Source organism: Mytilus trossulus, chromosome 9 (assembly GCF_036588685.1).
Source record: "Mytilus trossulus isolate FHL-02 chromosome 9, PNRI_Mtr1.1.1.hap1, whole genome shotgun sequence".
NCBI classification, from domain to species: Eukaryota; Metazoa; Mollusca; class Bivalvia; order Mytilida; family Mytilidae; genus Mytilus; species Mytilus trossulus.
The window spans coordinates 27,089,836-27,115,869 of NC_086381.1; the positions used below are offsets into that span (position 1 = coordinate 27,089,836).

At 32.5% G+C, this 26,034-nt stretch overlaps 1 protein-coding gene and 1 long non-coding RNA gene across 2 annotated transcripts; both read left to right on the forward strand.

Moving 5' to 3' along the window:
• Nucleotides 1-13,155: 13,155 nt before the first annotated feature.
• On the forward strand, nucleotides 13,156-20,075 carry LOC134684432 (uncharacterized). Its single transcript, XM_063543717.1, has 6 exons — nucleotides 13,156-13,165; nucleotides 14,074-14,391; nucleotides 16,383-16,524; nucleotides 17,047-17,135; nucleotides 19,576-19,742; nucleotides 20,058-20,075. The coding sequence occupies exons 1-6, from the start codon at nucleotides 13,156-13,158 to the stop codon at nucleotides 20,073-20,075; spliced, it is 744 nt and encodes a 247-aa protein (XP_063399787.1).
• A 57-nt stretch (nucleotides 20,076-20,132) lies between these two features.
• On the forward strand, nucleotides 20,133-25,927 carry LOC134684187 (uncharacterized). Its single transcript, XR_010101196.1, has 3 exons — nucleotides 20,133-20,224; nucleotides 20,771-20,844; nucleotides 25,883-25,927. It is a non-coding gene; the product is annotated as an uncharacterized LOC134684187 (long non-coding RNA).
• Nucleotides 25,928-26,034: the final 107 nt, after the last annotated feature.

Here is a 26,034-nt window from a genome sequence, read left to right on the forward strand (position 1 = left end):
TTTGATTTTTATTTTATTTTTCTGTTGCGTTTTGAACATTCTCCAAAACGTATCCAATACACACAAGCGTGTTTTTTTTTGTCCAAATGTGACCTTAAAATTTCAGATCGCCTAAGCATGTTCAATTTGACATCCCCTGTCAACGTATATTTTGATTCCGCCTAACAGAAGTTCCACTAGAAACATTGTTATAAACAATATCACAATACCTATTCATGATGGAACAAATATTCTATATCATTTATTCCGTTAGGAAATTATACTGTAATATTTATTCTTGTGGAAATAATATTCCACAATATTTCTTCCTTTTGGAACTTATATTATGGAGGAACTTCTATTCCGTCACACCCCAACCGTATCTGATAATTGTTATTTGCCAAAAAATATCCTTGTAGCACCAAAACTTCTCCGATCTTTTAGTGATAATATGTCCTCCGTCTCGTCAATTTCTTTAACGGCAATGTTCAATCAGTGATGGGAACAAGATAAAAGACGTCAGGTTTCATTTGCAAGATTCTAAAAAAATATCAAAGCCGCTATCGAAGGACATCTGGAGGATAGACGTAGTTATCGTATAGACAATTGTCAAAGACATAATACATTATCCTAGGTGAAATCACAGAGTTCTGTTTTTGAATTGAACACAAGATAAGAAGAAGAACTGCACAAAACAAATTCATCTGTACTTGCAGTGGTTTTATTCAATCATATAAGAAGGTATAGCACGGCCTTTGTTCTACATTTTTGATATATCTGCTTTTAGAGTGACTGTCTCATTTTTATTAAAAAAAAATCAAAACTAAGTTTCCTGTAATAATACCGAACGGATTTTTATTTAACCATATAAGTGATCACAAATCACAATAAAAAAACGATGGATACATTTTTGGGTGTTTTTGAAGTATAAACACGATTGAGTGTTCATAAAATGGAGACATCTGTGACTCATTAGACACGTTTAAATGTTGTGTTTTCAAAATATTTACCAAGAAGATACGGTTTTGTTTTGCAGTTGACGACATAAGACGGTGAAATGACACGTCTGGGACGGGTTGTGTAATATATTGTGATACGTTTTTATTGTTAGTCAAGAATGTTGAAGACCAAAAAGTCGTTTTAAGTTGAAATATATCACATAAATACATTTGAACATATTGATTGTATAACACTTTAAATTTGAACTTTTGGGATTTGCCTATATTATCGAATTTGCGATATTTGCGACTATTTTAAAATAAAAAAATTACGTCAGATGACTGTTTTCAAAATATAAATGAGCGGAAAAACAATAAAAATTACTCATAACGGTTTGAAAAGTCGGTGATATATACTTTGGAGGGCTATTGTATCTCGTGTGTTTCAATATTACAACAGCGGCTGCTGATAGAGTGTCTTTCCCGGTTTGCTACGCTTTCCAGGGCTTGCGTTTTCTATAATGATTATAGAGGGTTTCAAGGGAAGCCATTGAACCGATAGTGTTTCAAGTAGAAAGATGGAAATCATCCATTTACAGTTTTACCGACGCCATCACTAGTTGCTTGGCCGGTTTTTGGTGGGGTTTGTGTTGCTCAGTGTTTAGTATCTATAGTTAAAGAAGACCTTTATTGTGATTGTAATCGTGAATTTTTTATTTTAATAAATACAACTCGGTAGATTATATAGAAACAATGGACCAATAAACAACAAGTACGCACTGAGATATAAAACACTATAAAAGGATAGATTTAGCATATCAAAAAAATCCCTTCTGTTATATATTTGTGCGTAGAGTGATGGATTGTTGGTCGCTTAACGTCCAGTATAAAATGTTTGATTCATGTTCAGGACGAGATAAAAATTTCAATAGATACAATAGGTACGTATAGCAATAGAGGTTCACTAGGTTGCATGTCGGAAAAAATTTGGACTGCCACGGGAACATGATAGTATAATGAATAGGGACGAGAATTTATCATTCAAACAGGCCACTTATGGACCCCTCAAAGAGTTGTTACAGGGGTTCTTAACGTGTCACGATCTCTAAACAATGCTACGGCTTTAACGTCCCAATTCTGGCCGGACTTGGCTGCGTACTTGATACATTCCGCACAGCCAATTGAACGCCCCAGTTTGGTAAGGGTTTTACTTCCACTCGAAAAAAGACATGAAGTGATCCTATTTCCATTCCTCTTCCACCTTTGAATTTTGAGATTTTGACATAGAAAACTTGATGACATGTTACAAATGATTCGTATGTTCCTGGATTAAGATCAAGATGTAAGCATTGTGTTCAAATCGTTTATTTATCATTTATTTCAACAATTGTTTATTAACAGGACATAATTGTAAAATATGCAATTATTGAAGTGGTAATTGAAGGAAACTATTAAAGTAAAAATAAGATTTCACAGACTAACTCGGTACTTTAAAAAAGGTATCGACCTAGCAGAATTATCATTTCGAATGGTACCTGTAATCAATTTCATTCTAATTGATACTTGAAACCAATTGTTAAATGCCCCACCTTAAAAAAACAAAGTTCCAATCTCTAAGGAAAATTCAAAACAGAAGTCCTTTATCAATTTGCAAAATCAAAACCTTACACACATCAAACGTAAAGAGACTAATGTCGTGGTCATGAAATATTCAACTTTTACAAAGTCTGAGTAGCAGCTGCAATCTATTGAATACCGAATGAGTTATGAATTGCATCAAGTTCAAATTGATATATTGCTGATAAGGTGGAGAAATATGATAATTTCAAAGATAAAATCGTCTCGTTAGGCACATATACATTATTGCCAGGTATTGAATTACCTCATGCAAGATTGTTCGAGGTCAATAAAGGCAAGCTGTATTTTATCTGTTCGTTAGTTTTTACCTACCAATGGTAATCAGTCATACAGTTATCCTTTGGGACATTCCTAGTAAAATAGTGACTTTCCGTTTTAACTTTCAGAGAGTTCAGTTTTTTTATTATTTTACTTTTATTGTTACATAATGTAGATACATGGTAAATGTTAACTTACCGTTATATGTAAAAAGTATACTCTTGAAAACATTGGAATCATTGCATCATGAATCATTTTTACAAAGCATTCAAAATGTCGTCTGTTCAGGAACTGGTTTTTATCTGGCCATTGCAAATAATAAATTAATGCTTCGAAGAAAATTCTACCGTATGATCTGCTCGAACACTTATTAATATTCAATTTCACACTCGATAACTGAACTTATTCCATTATTATTAACCAGACCTGATGATCTGGTATTGTGTTTGTTTATGTTTGAAAACTCGTTTATGGTCATTTACAGTAAATGTTTTTTTAAGTTTTCTTGAGTTTTGAAATTGATGGATAGTTGTCTCGCTTATGATTATATCAAATCTCCTTATTTTTTATATTCAGACACACTAATAATCATACAGTGACCAGAGTATCCAATATTACGCCGCCCTTGTACTATAATCTACTAACTATAAATATATAACTTGTGAAATACTCATACGTTAACAGTTTGAATCACTCGAATGAACCTATATCAAAAATACTCGCGTCTTCCTCTTTCTCAGCATATATATGAAACAATTTATACATAGCTTTACGAAATTTAAGTCATATCCATACATACCTGTACAAAGTCTTTGCTACATTGGATTTGATTCATAATATAAATTTGTTTTACTTCTTTTAATTTGGATATTTTTTCAGAAAGCCTGCTTAATCTAAGAATTTTAGTATAAAACAATTTGTTTGTCAAGAGACAATATTGATTATAATAAATCGTAACTTGCATTGAATTTCAATTTTAAGTTTCCTGTTTTCGGCGAGCACCCGATTAAAATCTTAGTTTTAGATTCACAATAGTTATTTCTGGTTATGAATTTTTATCAGTTTCCGTAATCAATTGTGTTTGTTTTGTGGATAATAGAGTTATGTTTGACGTATTTTGGGTTTCCTTTTTAGGAGAAATGATGATAAAATCTTATTGATGCCTGATAAGGAAATGTTGTCAGTTCCCTTCTATGAAGATAGTCAATTGTTTCAAATAAAGTTTTTATATGCTGATTCATCAATAAATGAATTTTAAAATTCCATTGCTTTATTGATTCTTATATCAAAACACGATGTTTTTACAATTTAATGGAATTTGATGCGACTGTCATATAAGTGAGAGGTTTAGCTAGCTATAAAACCAGGTTCAATCCACCATTTTCTACATTAGAAAATGCCTGTACCAAGTCAGGAATATGACAGTTGTTACCCATTCGTTTGATGTGTTCGGACTTTTGATTTTGCCTTTTGATTTTTGATTTTCCTTTTTGAATTTTCCTCGGAGTTCGGTATTTTTGTGTTTTTACTTTTTATCCTTACTCGTCATGTTCCACATCTTTCAACTTGGTACACTTTTTGTGTTGATTTTTTTTTTATTTTTCTATGTTGTTATGTTATGTGTACTATTCTTTTAGCCATGGTGTTGTCAGTTTATTTTCGATTTTTAAGTATGGTTGTCCTTCTGATATATTTCGTCCTTCTTTTACGTATAGCATATATACTGAACGACTAAAGAAACGCAACACTAGATTATTCTTTGTAATTCCAAATTCCAAATATGCAAATTTTGCTAAAAAAAATGTATGAACATAAATTTCATGCATCACTTCATTGTAAAACAAATTTCAGCTCGAAAGGGGATTTGATTTTAATGTTTAAATCAATTGGTGCATGGGTATGCATTAAAAATATTGATGATTGTTTTACAGTCGAAGGCAATGACTTCATGTAACAAACGCAAAAATGATTAGCAAAAAGTTCAGTCAATTCTTTTAGGCATGTTTTGAGATCTGTTTTGGACCTTCTGAATTTGCCTGTATGCCATCCATTACAGTAAACGTAGTGATCGATAGTTAGCGTTATATATCGATTTGATTATTCGGGTTACCCATTACAGTGTGTTTTGACAATTATGAGATTTGAACTTTATGGCTAAGAATGTTTTCCCACCCCATTCATTCGCATTAACACATCCCGTGTGTCTGTATCGTTGAAAGGAAGACAGGTAAACGAGTACCCGACGTGAATTTGTATAGTTACAGTACGTTCACGTTTTTCTGCCTGTCTTATAAGCTGATTCAAATTTTCATTCAATCTCAGAAATATGAGGATGCAACAGTTTCAAGCTTATTTAAGTGTGGTTATCGATTGAATAAAAGTATTGTTCCATGAAAAAAAAACAGTTTAAAAAATCATTTATTTGTTTCAAGTTTCGCTTTAAGAAATTCGTGCGACTTCAATAAGCTGGTATGTTAAATAACCTCAAGTACGTCAGATATTGGGATTGTTTCTAAACACAAAAAAAGTACGGAAAGCATGATAAGTAGTTAATAAGGATCAATAAGGATTTAGTATAAACAATTAACAAAATGTGTTGCGTTTTTCAAAGTCCGTCAGTATATTATATCATCCTGGACACAACAACTCTCAGATAGTTTCTGTTGCAATGTAACTGAGGTTTACGCCTCTTCGTCATATATTACCTGGACCATAATCCATCAGCCTCCAATTCAAAATAAATGTTGCTTTACCCGATTAAATTGAAAGCAAAATTATTTTTTTTAAATGTTGACACAGCTAGGTTTCTGTTCTTGATCCATTTGGTACCAAGTTACAGATAGAGCTGCATACAAAGTATTATTGACTGACAATATAAAAAAGAAGATGTGGTATGAATGCCAATGAGACAACTATCCACAAAAAACCAAAATGACACGAACATTAACAACTATATGTCACCGTACGGCCTTCAACAATAAGTAAAGCCCATACCGTATAGTCATCTATAAAAGGCCCCGATAAGACCATCTAAAACAATTCAAACGAGAAAACTAACGGCCTTATTTATGTGAAAAAAATGAACGAAAAACAAATATGTAACACCTAAACAAACGTCAATCACTGAACTACAGGCTCCTGACTTGGGACAGGCACATAAATAATGATTGGTTCCGCTTAAACTGACGCAAACAATGAAATAAGAAATAACCAAAATTGCAATTTCAATTGATCATTAAAGAGGGATTACAGAAGAATCAGATCCAAAATTCACTCTTATCAACTGTTTTGATATGAGCGTCACTGGTGAGTCTTTAAGTAGACGAAACGCGCGTCTGGCGTATTAGGTTATAATCCTGGTACCTTTAATTACTATTTTATTATACCGAAACAAATTCTTTTGTATATCATTTCCCTTATCATTAAGTTCTTTTCAGTTATATAAATTGAATGGATTGATGTAAAACTATATAATGACTAATTTTGTCAAAATCAAATTAAAACTAAATTATGCTTTTATTGGTGAAAGAGTGATGTTTAATTTCCTGTCTTAAAATATACAACATGATTGCTATTATTGGATATGAATGATTTCTTTTATGATTATCCCCTGGTCTGACATTTTGGGGATACTAGTCAAGTACTCGCGAATGAATTTCTTTCTATCATCTTTTAAAAAGTAAAATTCAAAACGGGAAGTCGTTTATAGAAAAGTAAAATCAAAAGCTTAAACATGTCAAACGAATGGAAGACAAGTGTCATATTCCTGACTTGGAATAGCTATCAAAGGTACCAGGATTATAATTTAGTACGCCTGGCGCGTTTATATAGGGCATGTTCTATGTAGAAAATGGTGGATCAATCATGTTTTATATCTAGCTAAACCTCTAACTGTATGACAGTCGGATTGAAATCCATTATAATGACAACAAAGTGTGACTAAAATAAACAGACATAATAGGTAAAACAAGTTGGATGATGAACAGAAATGACAATTAAGTAAAGTTGCTAAAACTTGGAATACCAATTTTTTTATTTTTTTTTCATGTATTATATACACATAGGAAAAAGTATTCCAACACCTTGATTTCTTAAACCTTGAAAAATCAGCATCTTATTTTGGATACAATATGATAACAGATTTTGTCCAAAAAAATCATTTTACAACTTTTACTGCAGTCCAACTTTACAATGTCAGACATTTTGAAATTAATCTTAAGATGATTGTTGACATCATTATTGGTCGTTAAACACCAAAGAATTAGAACTTGGTGCAGCCTTCATTCATACGGATAACCGCCTATTAACGTCTTCCGATTTCTGCCACCAGGCAAATCCGGTCTACGATCTGGCCAAGAAAGATAAACCGAATCCATTGGAACAATGGATCTTCCTCCAGGATGCTAATGTCCAACTTTGCCGAGCTCTGCACAACATTGGATACGTGCCCCAGTATGTCTGTTCGTAAGTAAAGGTCCCCAAAATAGTCTTATCCCACGATAACCAGTAGCGATCTGTCGATCTCGAACAGTTCTTGTTTAAAGTTTAATGTATGGCAGCCACTCTTTTTTTTAGCATTGTATAGTTTAAAATGGGTTTCCTTCTGACCAACCTTCATTATGCTTGAATTTTCCTACCAGATGTTAAAGGGTTCTTCTTTGTCTCGACAGGTCTTTAACATCAGCTGTTGCCTAATTCTATTCTCAAAACGACTGATAATGGATGGGTATGACCAACCATACCTGCTATTGTCACAGCGACATTCCTGCTTCTCTTATGCTGATAGTCTGAATTGTGGAGGACCCATTACAAGGTCTCAATCTCACAAATTTTTAAATTTGGTTATTTAAAGTGTTGAAAACAATGAGGATGAAAACATCTGTTTTATTGTTTACGGGTACAATAGCTGCATGTGCAGATCAAAACTTATCGAGTCGATATTTATTAATTAAACTCAGGTGGGATTTAATAATGTTTAACTAGTTCTATTTCAACAATTATATCACAAAAAAAATTTAAATGTTTTTTTTTATTATTTTTATTTCACGTCAGTGTACTTTTTTTCATGTGTATATATGTTCAGAATATGATGAATGACAATTGTTTATCAATTTAGACCAGAAAGTGTATACTTTCGTTGATGATGTATATGCAACAGTTGTGATTTAAAAATCGATGACAGTTCACTTCTTGATAAAAAAAAATATTGGAAGTATCTCAATATAATTGTTTTGAAACTCAGATACAATACAAGGCTTTTGTGATTTAGATTATTACACAATGATGACTGCTGAAGCCTAATTGTTGTCATGTTTACCTAATGTGTCAGTTTCTGTTGCTCACACATTGTTGTCAATATAAAAGAAATTCGAGGAGACTGAAGCCTAATTGTTGTCATGTTTACCTAATGTGTCAGTTTCTGTTGCTCACACATTGTTGTCAATATAAAAGAAATTCGAGGAGACTGGCATACAATTTACACGTTTACCTTCATACACGACCATGTTTTATCAATCATATTCAACATAAAGAAATGTATGTACTAGGTCAGGAATATGACAATTTTTTTTTCATTCGTTTGATGTGCTTAAGCTTTTTAATTTGCCATTCAAGGGCCTTTCAATTTTCAATTGTCCTTGGGGTTTGTTATTTTTGTTATTTATATATTATTATTTTTAATCTCACGTTTTCTTGTTTTTACAGAAAAGTACGCATAAAATTGATTAAAAATTTTCTGACTTCAATTTTTTATGATAGTGTTCAAAATTTGTATTAGAAGGGGGAAAGAGAGGCGAAAGATACCAAAGGGACATTCAAACTCACAATTCGAAAACAAACACACAACGCAATGGTAAACAAACAAGACAACAAACAAAACCTAACATAGAAAACTAAAGACTTGGCAATACAATAGATATTAAGCTCCAAAAGGGTAAACAGATCCTACTGCACATGTGAATATATATTAAGCATTCCATGACCCTGCATGATAAATGTATCTAACGAATTTGCGGAAATTGCATAAAATTTACAAAAAAGCTGTCTTTTTCTTATTTCAACGGACAGTTACAAAAACACGAATCAACGGATATCCCGTCAACTGTCTAGTTTTCTTTTCATTTAAATTAGCGAGGAAACCTTTAACGGCCACGCGGAAATTAAAATATAGAAATCGTTTATTTTATCATTTCAAACAATTTACCACACTTTGTCATTCCGGTACATTATTAAACTCGTCGATTAAGTTTCTTTTTTTAAGGTCAGTTACAAATACAATAACTACTTCCTTATTTACTATACAGAAATGAAGGAAAGAAAATGTTAGGAATAGTTCTCGTACTGATTTTGAATTTCAACATTTCTGCTGCAGGTATGTGTATAAGTATAACCCTTGCATGAATCAAATGTACTTTAGCCTTATATGTATATACACAATTTAGAAATAAACTAAACTTTATTTAACGAATATGTAAGTAATAGAATATAAATATTGGAATATTATAAATAACTTCAGTGACAAGACGAATAGCATCATGCATTCACCGTGACTTAGTTGTACATTATCGTTAACGAGTGGTAGGACATTTCCCTGTTTCACCCATACCGGTATCACTATTCGAAGCTAAATTTGAGTTCGAAGTAAAGAAGAAAATGAGAAAAAAAAATAATAAAATAACAAAGCGGCTTACTGCTCCTTTGCTTAAATCATTATTTTTTGTGTCAAAATCTACTCTAGAAATGTAATAATTCAATATATTTAACAACAGTGCGAATATGTATACCATCTATGAAGTTGATGTTTGAACATCGCGTAATCATAAAAAATGTATGGTTTTTTTAGAAGAAAAGAAATTAAAGACCACTCTTTACACCAATAAAATAAAATTGAGAAAGGAAATGGGAAATGTGTCAAAGCGACAACAACCCGACCATAGAGCAGACAACAGTCGAAGGCCACCAATGGGTCTTCAATGTGGAGAGAAACTCCTCGGATGCGTTCTTCAGCTGATCTCTTAAAAAATATGTATACGTTCAGTGATAATGGACGTCATACTTAATTCCGAATTATACACAATAAACTAAAATTAAAAAGGCGTATTTCAGCTTTAATTTGATTTTGACAAGAATAAGTCATTATATAGTTTTAAACCCATTCATTTAATTTATAAGCTGAAAAGAACTTAATGATCAGGTAAATGATATGTAAAAGAATTTGTCTTTGTATGTTAAAAGAGTAAAAATTATTACATAAACTATGTTGAAGTCAATTACTGTGTTTGATTCAATTTTTTTGTGGTAATAAACCGAATGATTGTTAGCGTACAAAAACAAAAAACTAATAAATAAATATAGTTTTCGCAATATATGTTAGAAGAGAGTCGATCAACTTCAGTCAAATTCATTTATTGTCAATCATGAAATTGCATCCAGGGTATATAAATTACCACTACATTTTAGATTTACATAAAATATCATTTTAGCAACTAACTGAGATAGTCGTGGTTAGTCATATTGAGAACTCTTTTTTTCTTCGATTATCATCAGCACAGTCCTTCAATGTTTGAATGTACCAAAGTTTGAACATAAGTCGTATTAGCACAATTTATTTGATGAGTGTTTATCACTTCTCATACATGGTCGATTCAAACCATGAGAGGCGCATTCCAGACTGTATCAATAGCCTAGTAGTCATCACGTTTGAATTTAAATAGCATTGCAACATAAATTGTAAGAATATTTCATAACGTCAACACTAATAGATTCTTCTACCACATGAAATGGACTTATTCGTATTTGCTATAAGTTTGTTTCCTTTTTTTTTTTTGCTTTTTATTGCTCTACAATAGCAATTTTGTGTTTGAAATACTTGATCGTCTATTTTAATAAGTGCAAAATTTAAACGAAACGCGCGCGTAGCGACCCAATTTCTGAGTTACACTTGACAAAAATAATAGGTACTTATAAATCTGTATTACAGCTTCGTAACTTTGTAATTGTAAAAAGATTCGATTAAAAACACCACCCGGCATTAATTTAGTATGAACCTTTTTTTTCAAACTGGACATACAGTGTAATAGTTTACAATTTTTTTTGCAATATTCGAATCAGTTTTTATTTCTCTTTCTTACTATTTTAGTTATCAAGTTTGGTATTGCTTGCTGCCTTGATTTATTATTTAGCTTATATGTAACTCTGGTTCTCTGTTTTGATTCGAAAAGGTCGAATGTAAAATGTTAAATGTGACAAACTAAATGCATAATATATACTGGATATCAATAAATGATGTTCAATAAAGGGCAGGCAACACAATTTGCGTGCATGTATGGACAATAATTATCAATTAATCTCGTGAATAGTATAAGTTATTAGTCATCAAAGGGAAATCTAGTTCGAATCATAAATGAACTTCAAAGGAAGGTTAATTAAGTTATCTTTGGTGTACAGGATATTTGAAAACATATTTTAGCTGACAATAGACTGACACGCAAAGACATTTGTCAAATCATTATACCTCAGTTATCTTTTTTATATAAAGTAAGTACACAACAATTTGACTTTTTTTCAAATAGCAAGCATTGAACTATTTGACTGGACAATAGTTCAAACTATTGGACCTCGATGAAACTATTTGACCGCAAGCGTCAATATATTTCGCGGAATTGCAAATGCATCACAGCTACGGTATAGCCTATAGGGGAATGTTGAGAATATCGCGGTAGTTGCGACGTCATGTTTAAACACTGTATATACGTCTGTTGTATAGTAAGTTTATAGTTTCCTGAGATACAACTATATGTCTGGGGTACGCCTCAGAAAAAAAGTTGAACCGCGGGGGACAATACACTTACTATTACATTCATAACCAGTCAATAAGTATAAAATAAATACCACAATAATGTAAGCCATAACTTGATAAGAATGATTCTACGGTTTTGAAACTATTAACAATTTTAAATTTTACTTCGAACAAGCATCGGTAATCTGTAAACTACATGTCTGGGACATCAGCCTATATAAAGTCAATGAAGCCCATGTCAAGCTATACCAGTACATCAGGAAAAGTCTCACACTATTTCTTTTATTATAGAAATTATAGTGTTAGGATTTTTAGGAACTTATTTATTTACGGATTTTACTATACGACCCAGATATATATCGCTTTCAATGAAACTTTTATAAACTTATTTTGTCGTGATATCATTGTTGTGCTTTTTTTGTAGAATACAAGAGGAAAGCCGGACGGCTGTTTGTCTTTCTAAATCTCCTGTTTAGAGAAATATTCAATAGTATATATAGGAATACATGCTATCAGATTCAATTTATTAGGTAGACATTTCAAAGAGTGATTTGCATAGTCAATGAACATTGTTCATTGCTTTACCTGAATAGATATTTTGAAGAAACATTGTACCATATTGCCTGCGTTGTTCCTCTATTAAGATGATAGTAATGACATTGTAATATTAATGTTTCATTTTGAGTTTCATACTAATGTGATTCTTTTTTCAAGATTTTCATAATTGATGTTTTGATTTTTTGAAAGAAAAATCTTTTTTTCTTTTTTTCATCGAAAAATTAATGTGTCTTTTTTGTAGACGTGGCTGCAACATTTGGTGGCACATTGAATTTAGCTTGTAATGTAACACCAGATGTAGCACATGGTGTATTTGGATGGCATAAAAAGAGCAGTGAGGATAAATGGAACACTATTTCAGACCAACAAAAATATGAAGGCGTCAAACGAACTAAATTAACCATTAAAAACGTTGATAAAAATGATGCCGGGGTTTATCGTTGTTTTTCATATGACGACAAAAAAAGGTTCCCAAAATATGGTTCTAATATAATAGTGGTAGTACCAGGTATATACAGTATAATTGATTATAACAATACTTTTATATAACACTTCAAAACCAAAAATATGTTACCCATCATATAGAATATGAAAAAACATTACCGTACTGCATAGTATTTTTTGTCATGTTTATCATATTTCAAATCTCAAGTTTATTTCTTTTTGTAAATGATTTGCTAAATGAAAAACAATATGTGAAATGTGTCATTAACACAGTTATTTTGAAGTGCATTTCTTTAGAACAATGACTTTTTTTAAATTAAATGACAGACGGACGAATGACGGTCAACGACGACGACTTCGACTGGCATCAAGTGATGAATATATATATATATATATTGAATTTACTGCTATTCTTCCGTTCAAGTGACATAAAATAATATATATATGCATATATATACTAGTATATCATAATCTGGATGTCTGCAAAGTTCACGCCCAAACTTATCTTTATCCACTCATCCGAAGTTTGATAAGAAACTTTAGATGACAGAAGGTAAAGACGAAAATTACAAATGTTTTAAAACATATTATTCAAGTAAGCTCCGTATTATCTGTACAATCTTGTTCCACCTATTGTATAAAAAACAACTGTATATCCTTTCTGAAATGACAATGATATCATTGTTCCTTTGTGTAGACTTTCCCTTACGAAAGAATAGTTTTACCACCAACTATTAGACCATGGAACTACACCGATTTGTCTCTACGAAAATCAAAATATAAAATCCGATTACAACCGCTAAATATTTAAGTTTAAAGATGTACCTGAACACTTTTTCCATAAACCAAGAAAACTAGTGTTGCCTTTATTCATATTTATTCAATACTAGATTAAGTCGTACAGTGTTATATATTTTTAAATATTTCATTGTTATGCATTGTTATTTGGAGCGGAAATCATACGTGTGGTTTCCTTTTGTCCCATCCATTTTACTTTGAGTAAACAAAAAAATGCTTAAACCAAACCTCGTTTTCTTATGTTCATATCTTGAATGATTCATGGGTTTTTTCTCTTACCTTTTTAGTTACACATTGACCATGCATGCTGAATACAAACTCTGGAATCTTTTTTACACATTTGATTGATATCAATGAAATATGAGGCTGTGATAATAGATTAGAACTCAGATAGAGTTCATATCAATATCACAAACCCATAAATGTAAAAGCAAATCTGACTATAGCTAATAAAATAAAGCTGTTTATTAAATTGAGTTTGGAATTGTGGATTAAGCCAAAGAGACAACAACCCCACCAAAATGCAGACAACAGCCAAAAGAAACCAATGGGCCTTCAACGCAGCGAGAAAATCCTGCACGCGGAGGTGGGCCTCAGCTGACTCCTATATAAAACTGTGTACCTGCCTGATATATGCTTACATGCCGTATACATAATTTGTAGGAAGTCCTCGTGTACCTTCTACAACTACCACTGCATCAACGACGATAACAACTCCAACTACTATCACAACTACTATCACAACTTCTCCAACTACAACAACAACGACTACCACAACTTCTCCAACTACTACAACAACAACTCCAACTACAACCACAACTTCTCCAACTACTACAACAACAACTCCAACTGCAACCACAACTTCTCCAACTACAACAACAACTAATACCACAACTTCTCCAACTACTACCATAACAACTCCAACTTTTACCACAACAACTCCAACTACAACAACTACAACTACTACGAATCTTCCACCAGGTAAGCTTAAAAATACAGCTGCAAACTGTATTTGTTTGAATTCTGACTCATAGTTATATCACAGATGGCAATCCATGAAATCCATGTTGAAAATTGTCTTTACATTCTTCTTACTAAATTACAAGGGTTTATGAAATTTTGGTGTCATGGTTTATATATAAGTAAGTTTTACTGTTTAATGCGTTTTCAGATGCTTAAATGTCATTTATTTGGACGGGGTTTTTCATCTAGCAGTTGCTTGCGGTTTCACTAGGTGTTTTTTCATTCTTTCTTGATTTCCTTTAGAACATGCCATCAATTAATCCAGGATGTTTTAATCTAGAAGCAGGTACAGGCACTAGTTCTATATAAAAAATAAACCTGAATAAGTTGGTGACGAGGGACCTTGAAAAGTCCCAAGTTGAAGAAGCATACAAAGAAAAATACGGTGACCTATAGTTGTTAATGTCTGTGTCATTTTGGTATATTGTGGATAGTTGTCTCATTGGCAATCATACCACATTTTCTTTTTTATATTGGTGAGATAATGGATAAATAAAAGCAATCGTAGTATACCGCTGTTCGAAATTCATCAATCGATAGAGAAAAAAGCAAATCCGGGTTAAAAACTGAAACTGAGGGAAACACATCAAATATAAGAGAACTACGACACAACAGAAACAAACTTTAACATAACAATGGCCATTTCCCTGACTTGGTACAGGGCATTTTCAAATAAAAATGATGGATTTAATATGGGTTGGTGGCATGCCAAACCTCCCGCTTTATTGGCGATGTTAATCATAACATTAAACTGACAACAGTTCATGACAGGACTACAATACAAATAAATTGGAGAACAAATAGGACAAAGAAACAAATGAATAATAATCAACAAAAGGTACCAGGTTAAACAAAATTAAATTACGCCAGAAGTGCGCTACGTCCACACAAGACTAACTAGTGACGTTAAGTTTGGATGCCAAAACAAGTACAAGATTGAAAAGCACTGAAGTCAAAAGTCTCAAAAAGTTGTAAAACAGATACAGTAAAGTCAGCCTCATATCTTGACTTTAATCTAAAAATATGACAATGAGTACCCTTCCGGAGCACTTGAGATCACCCTTAGTGTTTGGTAAGCTTCGTGTTGCTTAGTCTTTAGTTTTTTTATGTCGTGTCATTTGTAGTATTATTTGTCTGTTTGTCCTTTTCATTTGTTGCCTGGTCTGTTTCTCTGGTATCTTTCGCCCCTTTTTTTAATACCTAGACGCGCGTTCGGTCTACATAAGACTCATCAGTGATGCTCCGATTAAAATAGTAATGAAGCCAAACAAGCACAAAATTGAAGAGCATTGATGATCCGAAATTCCAAAAAGTTGTGCCAAAATGATTGTGTTTTCATTGGGTTTTTTTAAAAGATGTTCCACTCGTATATCAACCATCAGATAATATCAAAGCTTATACTGGTGATACCATTCAACTAAAATGCATCTATAAGTCATATCCTAAACCTTCAGCTGTATTCTGGAAACTAGATGGTGAAAAACTGAATGTGTCAGTTGCAAAATATAGCGGAAGTACAATTAATAAACCATCTTTAACTATTTATAACACGGAACTATAAGTTGCAGGAACGTATGTGTGTGCCGTAGTCAATGATATAGGAACTGGATACAGAAGTGATATCCGAGTCATAATAACAGGCAAAATATCATAGACTTAAGGTACTTTATTTACTTAGTAATTAAAAGCCTTTCGATTGTGATCATACGTTTTAAACAATACACTAAATATATATTAGTTAACGCAATGCGCATCAATAATAAATCAACACAACAATACAATAATACAAAATGTAATATGCATCCAATTAGTGATCGTGATCTTCAAATATTTTAAAAAGGAACAAATAATGTCATCATATACTACCAAAGACCTGTTATCAATATTGTTTATTCACTAACAGACAAACATTTGATGTGTAAGTTTAACTTGTGATTGTATATACCCAGCTTCAATACCTAAACACTTATCATTGTCAGACCAAGATCAGACTGGTGATGACATAGTCCCAATTGTCATAATCGTTTGCGGTGGAATAGGAGGGATAGTTGTATGTGTTGCTGTGCTTTTCATCTGCATTGTACTCCGACGGTAAAGCATTTACGTACATTGTGTATCAAATAACTCATATTGTCGCAAAACTAATGTTAATATTTTTTAAGAATATTGGGGACCAATCTGAAATTATTTTATTTATTTTTAAACAAATAACAAAGAAGTTGTTCAATGTATTTCCAACACAGATATAATTATTTAGTTATATAAAACTAAGGTGATATGGAATGAAAGCCAAAGAGATAAATATCAACCAAAATTTAAACGAAGTGGACGTATGCAATTATAGGCACCCGAACGGTCTTCCGATTTGAGAAAATTTCACATACCGTGCTCAACCACCAAACTAGCCTGAGACAAACTACATAATTCAGATCGATACAAAGACAAACATCAAACAAAAACACAGATCGCTGGATATGTATCCATCCCTCAGTCCTAAAACATAACAGACAGTAAATACAAATCTAAGGGTCCTCGCACTTTTTATTTTTATGAGTTATTTTTGTCTGTTACTTTGATTTGTAAAACATGATTTGTATTTTTTATGTCACAAAGAAGACGAAATTCAAATCAGAAAGACACAAATGAACAGAAAGAGAACACAGAACTTAAAACGAATGAACAGGCCGTTCAATACACCCCAGGTACTAATTCGTCTAACTGAAATAGTTTGAATTGAAAAAAAAGAATCTATGATAATATTTGAATGTTCACCTTATGATAATTCATTTTCGATTATATTAAGGATGTTCCTTGTCATGTTTTCGAAATTTCGGAATCCTCTGTATCCATTTGAGTGCCTTGAAAAAATTGCCCAATGGCCCCCATTTTTCTTTTTATAAATCTTTAACATGTATTATAACAAGCCATCTGTAAAAGTCGTATAAAATCTTTGTTATTTTTTTAATAGTTTTTGAGAACTTAAACTTGTCAATGATGAAGCTATGAAAAATCAAGACAGAACATTGTCCCGCAAAATTTTTAATTGTTAATATCTCGAAAACAAACACATTGACCTATATCTTTTTGGGGTTTTTTTTCCTTTAATTATCCCCTATCAATATATACTTGTGTTATTAAAAGCTTGGTATTTTGAAACTGAGTAGCAACTTCCTTAAGTCAGAGCACATATGATAAAAACAATAACTTGATAATGTTATCAACCATAAAATGTGATACTGAACGTTATAACACAACAACAATGTTTTGACATCGAATATCTATGTGTCTATGGCTGGACTTCCAAATGATACAAAAACCACGAAGACCATAGACATGACAAAATTGATGTATTGCTCTTAACATTTCGATGTAGTATCGTTTTGTCAATATGATAACAGTTTGGTTAGTATTATGGGGTTTCATTTTTTCATTTTGGTCCAAGGATATTCGAATTAAGAAATGAATCTCCACGTATTGTTAACTTTCCAGATACTCTATTGAAAGATGACGAAGCTGCATCATAGCTAGTCGTTACAGTTGGCAGTGTTATACACCGATAAACTACTGTTGCTTTCATCTATGTTGCATTATACAATATAAAAAAGAAGATGTGGTATGATTGCTAATGAGACAACTATCTACAAAAGACCAAAATCACACAGACATTAACAACTATAGGTACGGCCTTCAACAATGAGCAAAGCCCATACTGCATAGTCAGCTATAAAAGGCAAGACAAGACAAGGTAAAACAGCATATGTTTCAACAAACCAAGGGTTTATTTGTTTGTTTTTTGTTTGTTTTGGGGTGGGTTTTTTTAATATATACCCAATTCCATATAAATACGAACACATCGTATGCATATAACCATCACTTGTAAAACATGATTTTCCCTTCTGATTTTTATAAAGTTTATACAGAGGTAATTCTACAACTTAGGCCGTGTTCACATTGACCTAAATTCGGTGTAGTGTTAGTGTAACCCACACGTAAACTAAACACAATTGCGTTCCCATTGATAAAACTCAATGTTTACATGTAGTTTAAATCATGTTTTATCTACACACAGTCGATAGTCAATGTAGGCCTAGTGTAGGTTGAGTGTACACAAAACTAGGCATTTAGGACATTAGCTTTACCGTGTATATATTTAAGGAGGAAACTATTTTTGAGTAAAATTGACATTTTTGATAATTATTAGTAAAGAGTGGTCTAAATTTTACAGATTTTTTTTGTTAAAAAAAAATTAACGTACTTTATTAACCCCTGATCAAGACTCAAAGCAGCATCGTTTCCGAACCCATAAGGCAGCAACCAATTGAATTTCGGGGGGGAGCTATTATAGTTGAGTATAAAACATAAAGGCAAGGGGGTGGGGTGGTGAGCTATGGATTTTGTTTTGGAAATAGAAAATGTTTCAAGTTTTTGGCCCTGAAAAAAATTTGTTTGTTTCACCCTCAGCTGCCACTATATATAATGCTAAAATTGATTTCGACTTGTCACCAAAATTTGTTCTGAAAAAAAACAATAGCCCCCCGCTCCCCCTCCCCCTCCCCAAAAAATGAAGTACATAGTTGCTGCCTAATTCATTTGAAAAGGTCTTCCCGAATCGACTTGACGTACACAGAAATATTCGCCACTGGTCTTTACTCAAACAAAGATTCACGCATACATGCATGACTAAAAAATGTGTGAGGTAAATGATATATTTGTCTAGTATCTCCGATCCGTTAAATAACATTTTAAATAAATAAAAAAATTGTTACCCTATTCCTTTACCAAATACTCCTAATTCAGTTCTACGTAATGAACATTTAAATGTCATACAGTTTACAAGTGGGAACAAATCTTATGTACAGGTAGCTAAACAAGGTGTATAGATGTGAACAAATGTAATGTGAAACCAGTGTACACTACACTAAACTAATTGTAAACATGTCTACTCTACACGGCGTTTGGTGTGAACACGGCCCAAGCTAATTTCAAATTTACATGCAAATTATCATTTTTTATTGATGAGATAAGTTTGCCCTTTTTGTTTTTTCTCATGATTTAAAAACTGAATTTATTTATGGCATCTTTGCAAAAACAAATCATAAGGGTAAATGCACATGCTTATATAGGACATTTTTTCATTTACAGACCCGGGTGAGGGTGAAACCTCAACTTCAATTCTGATCAAACCAAACCCATCTACAGATGGAGAGAGTAACGACAAGAACATGGACCATGGCAGTATAAAAGTCAACGAGCTGAAGGATTATATTTCCCAAAGACATCTGAATGAAGTGTTGAAAGATGACTATAAAGTAAGGAGTTATTTGATTAAATGCTTCACGATCAAAAAAAAAATATGTATATATGTATATTTATGTATTAGCATATAACTAGTTGTATTATGACATGTTAGTTAATATTTCGGTTGTTGTAATTTACGACTTTGTTAAAAATGATGAATTATATCTGCATGTATCCTTTTGGGTTTATCAAGGTTTCTATCAAAATGTATGTTATAATTGTATACTGATACAGAAAAATAAATCATGTATTTCATTCAAAGAATAGAGTCGATTAAGGCTTTATCAGACCACAAGTTCCGTTAATTTTGCTATTGTTTCACTCAGAATACATTAATCACTTAATCTAAACACCTTTTTTGTTATCTTATATGTATGTTTAAACGTTTTATTATTACCACTTAAGAAAATACCATATGGAAATCTACACCCAACTACAAAGGCTCAGCAAAAAGTAAATCTTCAAAAGAACAGATTTAAAACAACATTTCCATGTAAGTATTTGTTAAGTTTTCAAAGATTTTTAACATGTATTTATTTGTTTGTATGCGTACCTTTAACCGTTTCACAAATGATATCGGATATGTTCCGTACGTCGTAACTACAATCCGCTTCCCTTTCATGATTGTTACCTACCGAATTAGACTATTAACTTGATTTGTTATCACATAAGCAACACGACGGGTGCCATATGTGAAGCAGGGTCTGCTTACCCTTCCGGAGCACCTGAGATCACTCAAAGTTTTGGGTGGGGTTCGTGTTGTTTATTTTTTAGTTTTCTATGTTGTGTCATGTGTACTATTGTTTGTCTGTTTGTCTTTTTTATTTTTAGCAATGGCGTTGTCAGTTTGTTTTAGATTTATGAGTTTGACTGTCCCTTTGGCATCTTTCGTTCCTCTTTTAAACAACCTCATATGACCAAATTTGTATATTTTACAAAAGCAAGGATATCGAAATAAAGACGAATATTGACGATTTTTTACGTCTATGTGGTATTTGTAAAGTCATGACTATACCGCATACATTATTTTTTCTTGTAGACGACCATACACGGGTTGTGTTAGAACCAGGTCATGGAAAGTCTTCAGATTATATAAATGCTAACTACTTAGATGTAAGTGAACGTGTGCAAAATAAGTACTAAATAACCTAAAATTTCTGCCTGAAATATTGTCATAAGAATTCAATAATGTTAGTATGCCCCCGCCGTAGGAGACGAGGACATTCAGTGTTATCCTTGACAGTTTTTCCTTCTGTCTGTCAAAATTTTGTTTCCGCACCTTAACCTTTTTTCGTTATCCAACATTTTTGAATCTCATACACAATGCTAGAACTAAAAGACCCAGACAGAGTTCGAATTTGGGTTGTGTGTCGTTTATCGTTTTGAAATATGGTAAATTTTAGCTTGGAAATTGCAAAGAGGGGGTATTCTTGCTGAAAATGTCTTCAGCAGGCATGGTTGTAGGGTGAAAAATGAGAATAGTGAACGTGCTATAGATCTTTGTGTTTGCAATAAACTGGTGATTGGGTCTCCATCTTTCCGCAAAAAAAACATCTATACACCAACATGGAAATCACCTGATGGAAGAACAGTTAACCAGATTGACCACATATTGGTGAACAAAAAGTGGTATAGATCGTTAAGAGAAAAACGAGTATTCAGGGGTGCAGACGTACCTATTGATATCAGGGGTGCAGATCACTATCTATTGAAAATCACCATCAAATCAAAACTTAGAAAGGCACCTACTGAAAACCAGAACAGAAAGAGACTAGACACAACAAGATTGAAGTCACCAAATGTCAAGAAAGCTTTTTGCTTAGAATTGAAAAATCGGTTTGGTGTGCTAAACAACTCTGATGATGGAGAAGGTAGTGTAAACGAAAAGTGGTATAACATCGAAGATATTGGCATAAAGGACAGTTGGTCACAGGTAAAAAAAAAAAGAACAAAGATTGTTTATTATCGGAAACTTGGCAACAGCTTTGAATACAGTATCATCCTTGATAGCTCTTTCTCAGACTCTTTTCAAATTAAATCTGGTGTAGAACAGGGATGTCACTAATCCTATCCTGTATTGGCTATCGACTGGAAATAAACGCGGTGTGTCAGTGTAAGATCACCCCAATGGCCGGAGGCCAGAGGGTGATCTGAAACTGACACACCAAGTCCGACTTGCAGAACTGTTTTACATCCCAGCTGTTTTAGATTTGACGAAAAACCATTTACAATTCATAAAATCGAGTTTAGAACGCCACACAACCATAACAATATACTTAATGTATTACTATGTGATGTATACCCTTTCTGATCCCCAAACACGATGCGTAGATATCAAACAATGTCAACTCGCCCCACATGTCAATCGGCCCACACTATATCGCCATTTTATCACAAAAATCGTCCACTGTTGTTAACCGACTTGCCCACTTTGAAAAAGTGTAAAATCAAATTGAACACTCAGTCTGAAAACTCACTTATTAACTAAAAAGGTTAAAACCCCACTGAATAAAGGTCTGACAACTCGCTCCCCTTATAAAAATATCTAGTTTCCTTTAAGTGTGTCAAATTACTATCATTTCATATCCAGTCGTCCTGGTGTAGTGGTATGTGTCGAGGCTTGATATGGTAAAGGTCTTGAGTTCGGATCCCAGCATATACATTGGATTTTTTCTACGTGAATTTTGATAGAGAGTCTTTTCCGTATAATTAATTATAACTTTTATAGTGGATTTGACAATCCTGCCAAAATGTTACAGGACAAAGGAAAGCATGCATAACAAAGAAACTCAAACTGGTGTGATCTGGTAGGGGTGATCCGGCTCAGATCATCCCTGTTAGAACAAAGGAGCTGGGATGTAATACATAAAAATAACGGGAGGGAAAGGATATACCTAAAGGCAAGACTGTGTAAAAATAGTTTTTATTCAGTGAATAATTACAAACAGTTTGTATCAATGGCGGAGAATGACAACAAATAAAATAAATAATGAAATATAATATGAATATTGAATCTTCTCAGCTAAATAAAGGTAGATACCTAGATTGTTAAGCTCTTTAATGTTATGAACAGTCAATAATTGTATAAGTTTATAACAAGATGTTTTTCCATAAAAACACACGTGCAACATTTGCTGCACTTCATACAATCTGAAACTTCTAATAGTACAGTTTAAGGACAACACTGCGAATCTACAACATCAATGTAAAATCTGTCCTATTGTATTTAGCTTGTTTAAGTTATTGATCTTCAAACGTAAATGCATTCCATACTAGATGCCTTAGAAAGATCAATAAAATATTCTGACCAAATAAGATAAGCATCAAGAGCCTTTTATAGAATGTGATGCTTAAAGCATAACAGCAGAAATCAAATAACGAAGATTTAGATGGTTCGGCCATGTATTGAGAATGCCACAACACCGCACACCTAAAACAGCTCTTTATTGGACACCACCAGGAAAAAGGAAACCAGGGAGACATAGAATCACCTCGTGAAGAACTGTTACAGTAGAATTGGAAGCAATGGGTTACACCTAGGCCCAAGCCCGGTACATGGCTAAGGGCAGAAAGAAGTGGGTTGGGGCCTTATGTTCCACTCGCTATGGAAAGGATAAGTGAAGTAACTATTATTGTCCTCAGACATATTCTTCTTTTTTAATGTTTTCGAAATAAAAGAAAGCGACCTTCACATTTTGCATGAGGCACGGAATTTAAAAAAATCAATACTTATTATTCCAGATCTTCAAAATGAAATAGCAATGTTATAAACATTTTGAATTTGCAAAGTAGAACTTTAAACAATGAAAGTGTGTAGTGGTACCAAGCAGCACCACGTGACTTCAATTCAGATATGTTTTTGTCATTAAGACAAAACTTGCGTTATGAAGATGTTGTTTTCGAAGAATATATTTCGAAACATTTTGTTTAAAGCATTATGCATGGGAAATTAAACTAGTTGTTTCATATTTATAGTTATGATTGATAATTTTAATATAACATGTCAATTATCTTTTTAGGTAAAATTAAAATTTTCAAATTGCATATATAAAGACAATAACAATAAGTGAAAATAAAGTTGTGTAATGAAATGGACGAAACATTTAAATATATTCTTGGGTGGCTCATACATGATTGAAAATAAAATCACGGAATGAGATTAATTATCTTGCAGTCACAAAACATAGCATCTGAAAACAACACGCTGATTGACAAAAAAACACAAAATTTAAGGCCAACACAAAACTTTAAAAAGTCTAAGGTCAAATGTTAGTAATCGATTTAAAATCTTTCAAATGCATTATCATAATGTAATTAAAAGCTATGTATTTGTTAAACTAATCCTATAAAGAACCATTTGGTACTGGCCAGATATTACCTACAAAAGCATTTTCTCAGTCACAAGTATATAAAATGCTGAATACACAAACGATTCTCTTTCATACAACACATGTTCAACAGATAGGATTGTGAAAAAGTTTAAAGAGAGTACAATGTAAATGTTGGATAGTAGAAATAACATTAACAATTTGAAAGTAAATCAAAATTTAACAAGCTGATAAATAATCCGGTAGCATTGCAAACGGAACATGTGTTTAAAACAGAAAAGTAAACAAAATAACGTTAATACAAGTTTCGATCATTTTATATGTAATTTAGTAAAATGTCATTAACTGCTAATTTCATTGCCTCAAAATTGACTCATAATCGTTAATTTGAAAAATAACATACTACAATATATACGTATATGACAAAAAATAATGTACACACACAAACTAAATAACCATTGAGATGAACTCGAGACATGTACTCCGAATATTGTCATGTGGCCATTTATACACATGAATAGTCATATGAATAGTCATATGAATGTAATTAAGATTAAACAGACCATCGTATTTATTAATTTAAAAAGACGAGTTCTTGGGTCTTACACAAATCAGGAAATCGGTTAAAAATGCAAGGTCTTCATATATCAGAATAATTTGTTGCGGTCCTTCCAAGTGGCAACGTTGCTTCACGTTTTAATTTTGACTTTTTTTTCGTTTTCCAATTTCTTAACATGCTGGTCGTAATGGTAGTCAGATGTTTTGCATATAATATATTATATCAGTGATGGTTATCAGCCTAATATTACCCAACTAGATAGTAATAGTGAATTTTTTTTCTTTTCTTTTTTCACTTTCATAAGTAAGTTGGCTGTTGTTGTTGTATTGGGTTATTTTGGCGAACTTCAGTTTTCCTGTTCTCCCTTTGTTGTCCTCTTGTAGTTGACAAGTTTTAGTTAGTAACCCTGGTTTGTTTTCTCTCAATCGATTGATGACTTTTGAACGCCGGTTTACTATTGTTGCATGTATTTATTTTAACTGAATATGGGCCGTTATACTAGCAAGCGCCCCAAACATATATGATATGCTTTTCAGAGCGTCAACCTACCATCGACAAATGGCTTCGGGATATATTTTTACTTCTTCTCTTAAAAACGAAGATAGCGATATATTAGTTAACATTGTTAGCTGAAGAAAATGTTTTCGTAACATTTATTTGAATATGCTCATCAAATGGAGCTTTTAAAAACAAATCCTTAACGTTATGAAAGAAGATTTATAGTAACAACATCTTACTTACGGAGACGAGTAGATCTAGATAAGCAGCCGAATTTTTGACCCATTTGTAGTATAAATATCAACGGTACCAGTTTTACTGCGGAAACTCGTGTAATTCGGAATCAATGGATGCGTGGTGATTCTCAGCGTCAAATGTTTTAAAAAAAATATTCAAACTTCTGTTACACCTTTGTCTAATACACAAGGGACAGTTTAAATACACATATTTATACTTTATGTTCCCATCTCTCGTCTTCAATTCCGTGATTGTGGTTCGTTTCTGTCTGTCTGGTTTTTATTGATTTATAATATCAGTCCTTTGGATTTTTTGTAAAACTTGTTTTACATTTATAGCTATTTTCAAAGTATATCACGGTATTTTATCTCATTTGCGTTGTCAAAACGATGAATTACGATGATTGTTTACCTCCTCACCATTTCAACTTTTCGTTGATGGTTAACTTATTTGTCATTATATAAAATCTCCTTATTTTTATTAAATATATATTGTGGAAACTCTTTATGTTAGCATCCTTTTATTTCAGGGTTTCAAAAAGGAAAAGTGTTATATAGCATCTCAAGGTATACTAGTTATAATTCATGTTTAAATATATATCAGGTTACGATATAATAATACGTATACCAATTAACGAGTCTACGGTTTAATCTCTGAACCGGTATGTAACAGATATTCCCT

Excerpts from the sequence above, each read along its gene's own strand:
- LOC134684432 (XM_063543717.1), top strand. Across the intron at positions 16,525-17,046 it reads ATCTGCATTGTACTCCGACG|AAGACGAAATTCAAATCAGA; the intron begins GTAAAGCATTTA and ends TATGTCACAAAG. Across the intron at positions 17,136-19,575 it reads GGCCGTTCAATACACCCCAG|ACCCGGGTGAGGGTGAAACC; the intron begins GTACTAATTCGT and ends TTTCATTTACAG.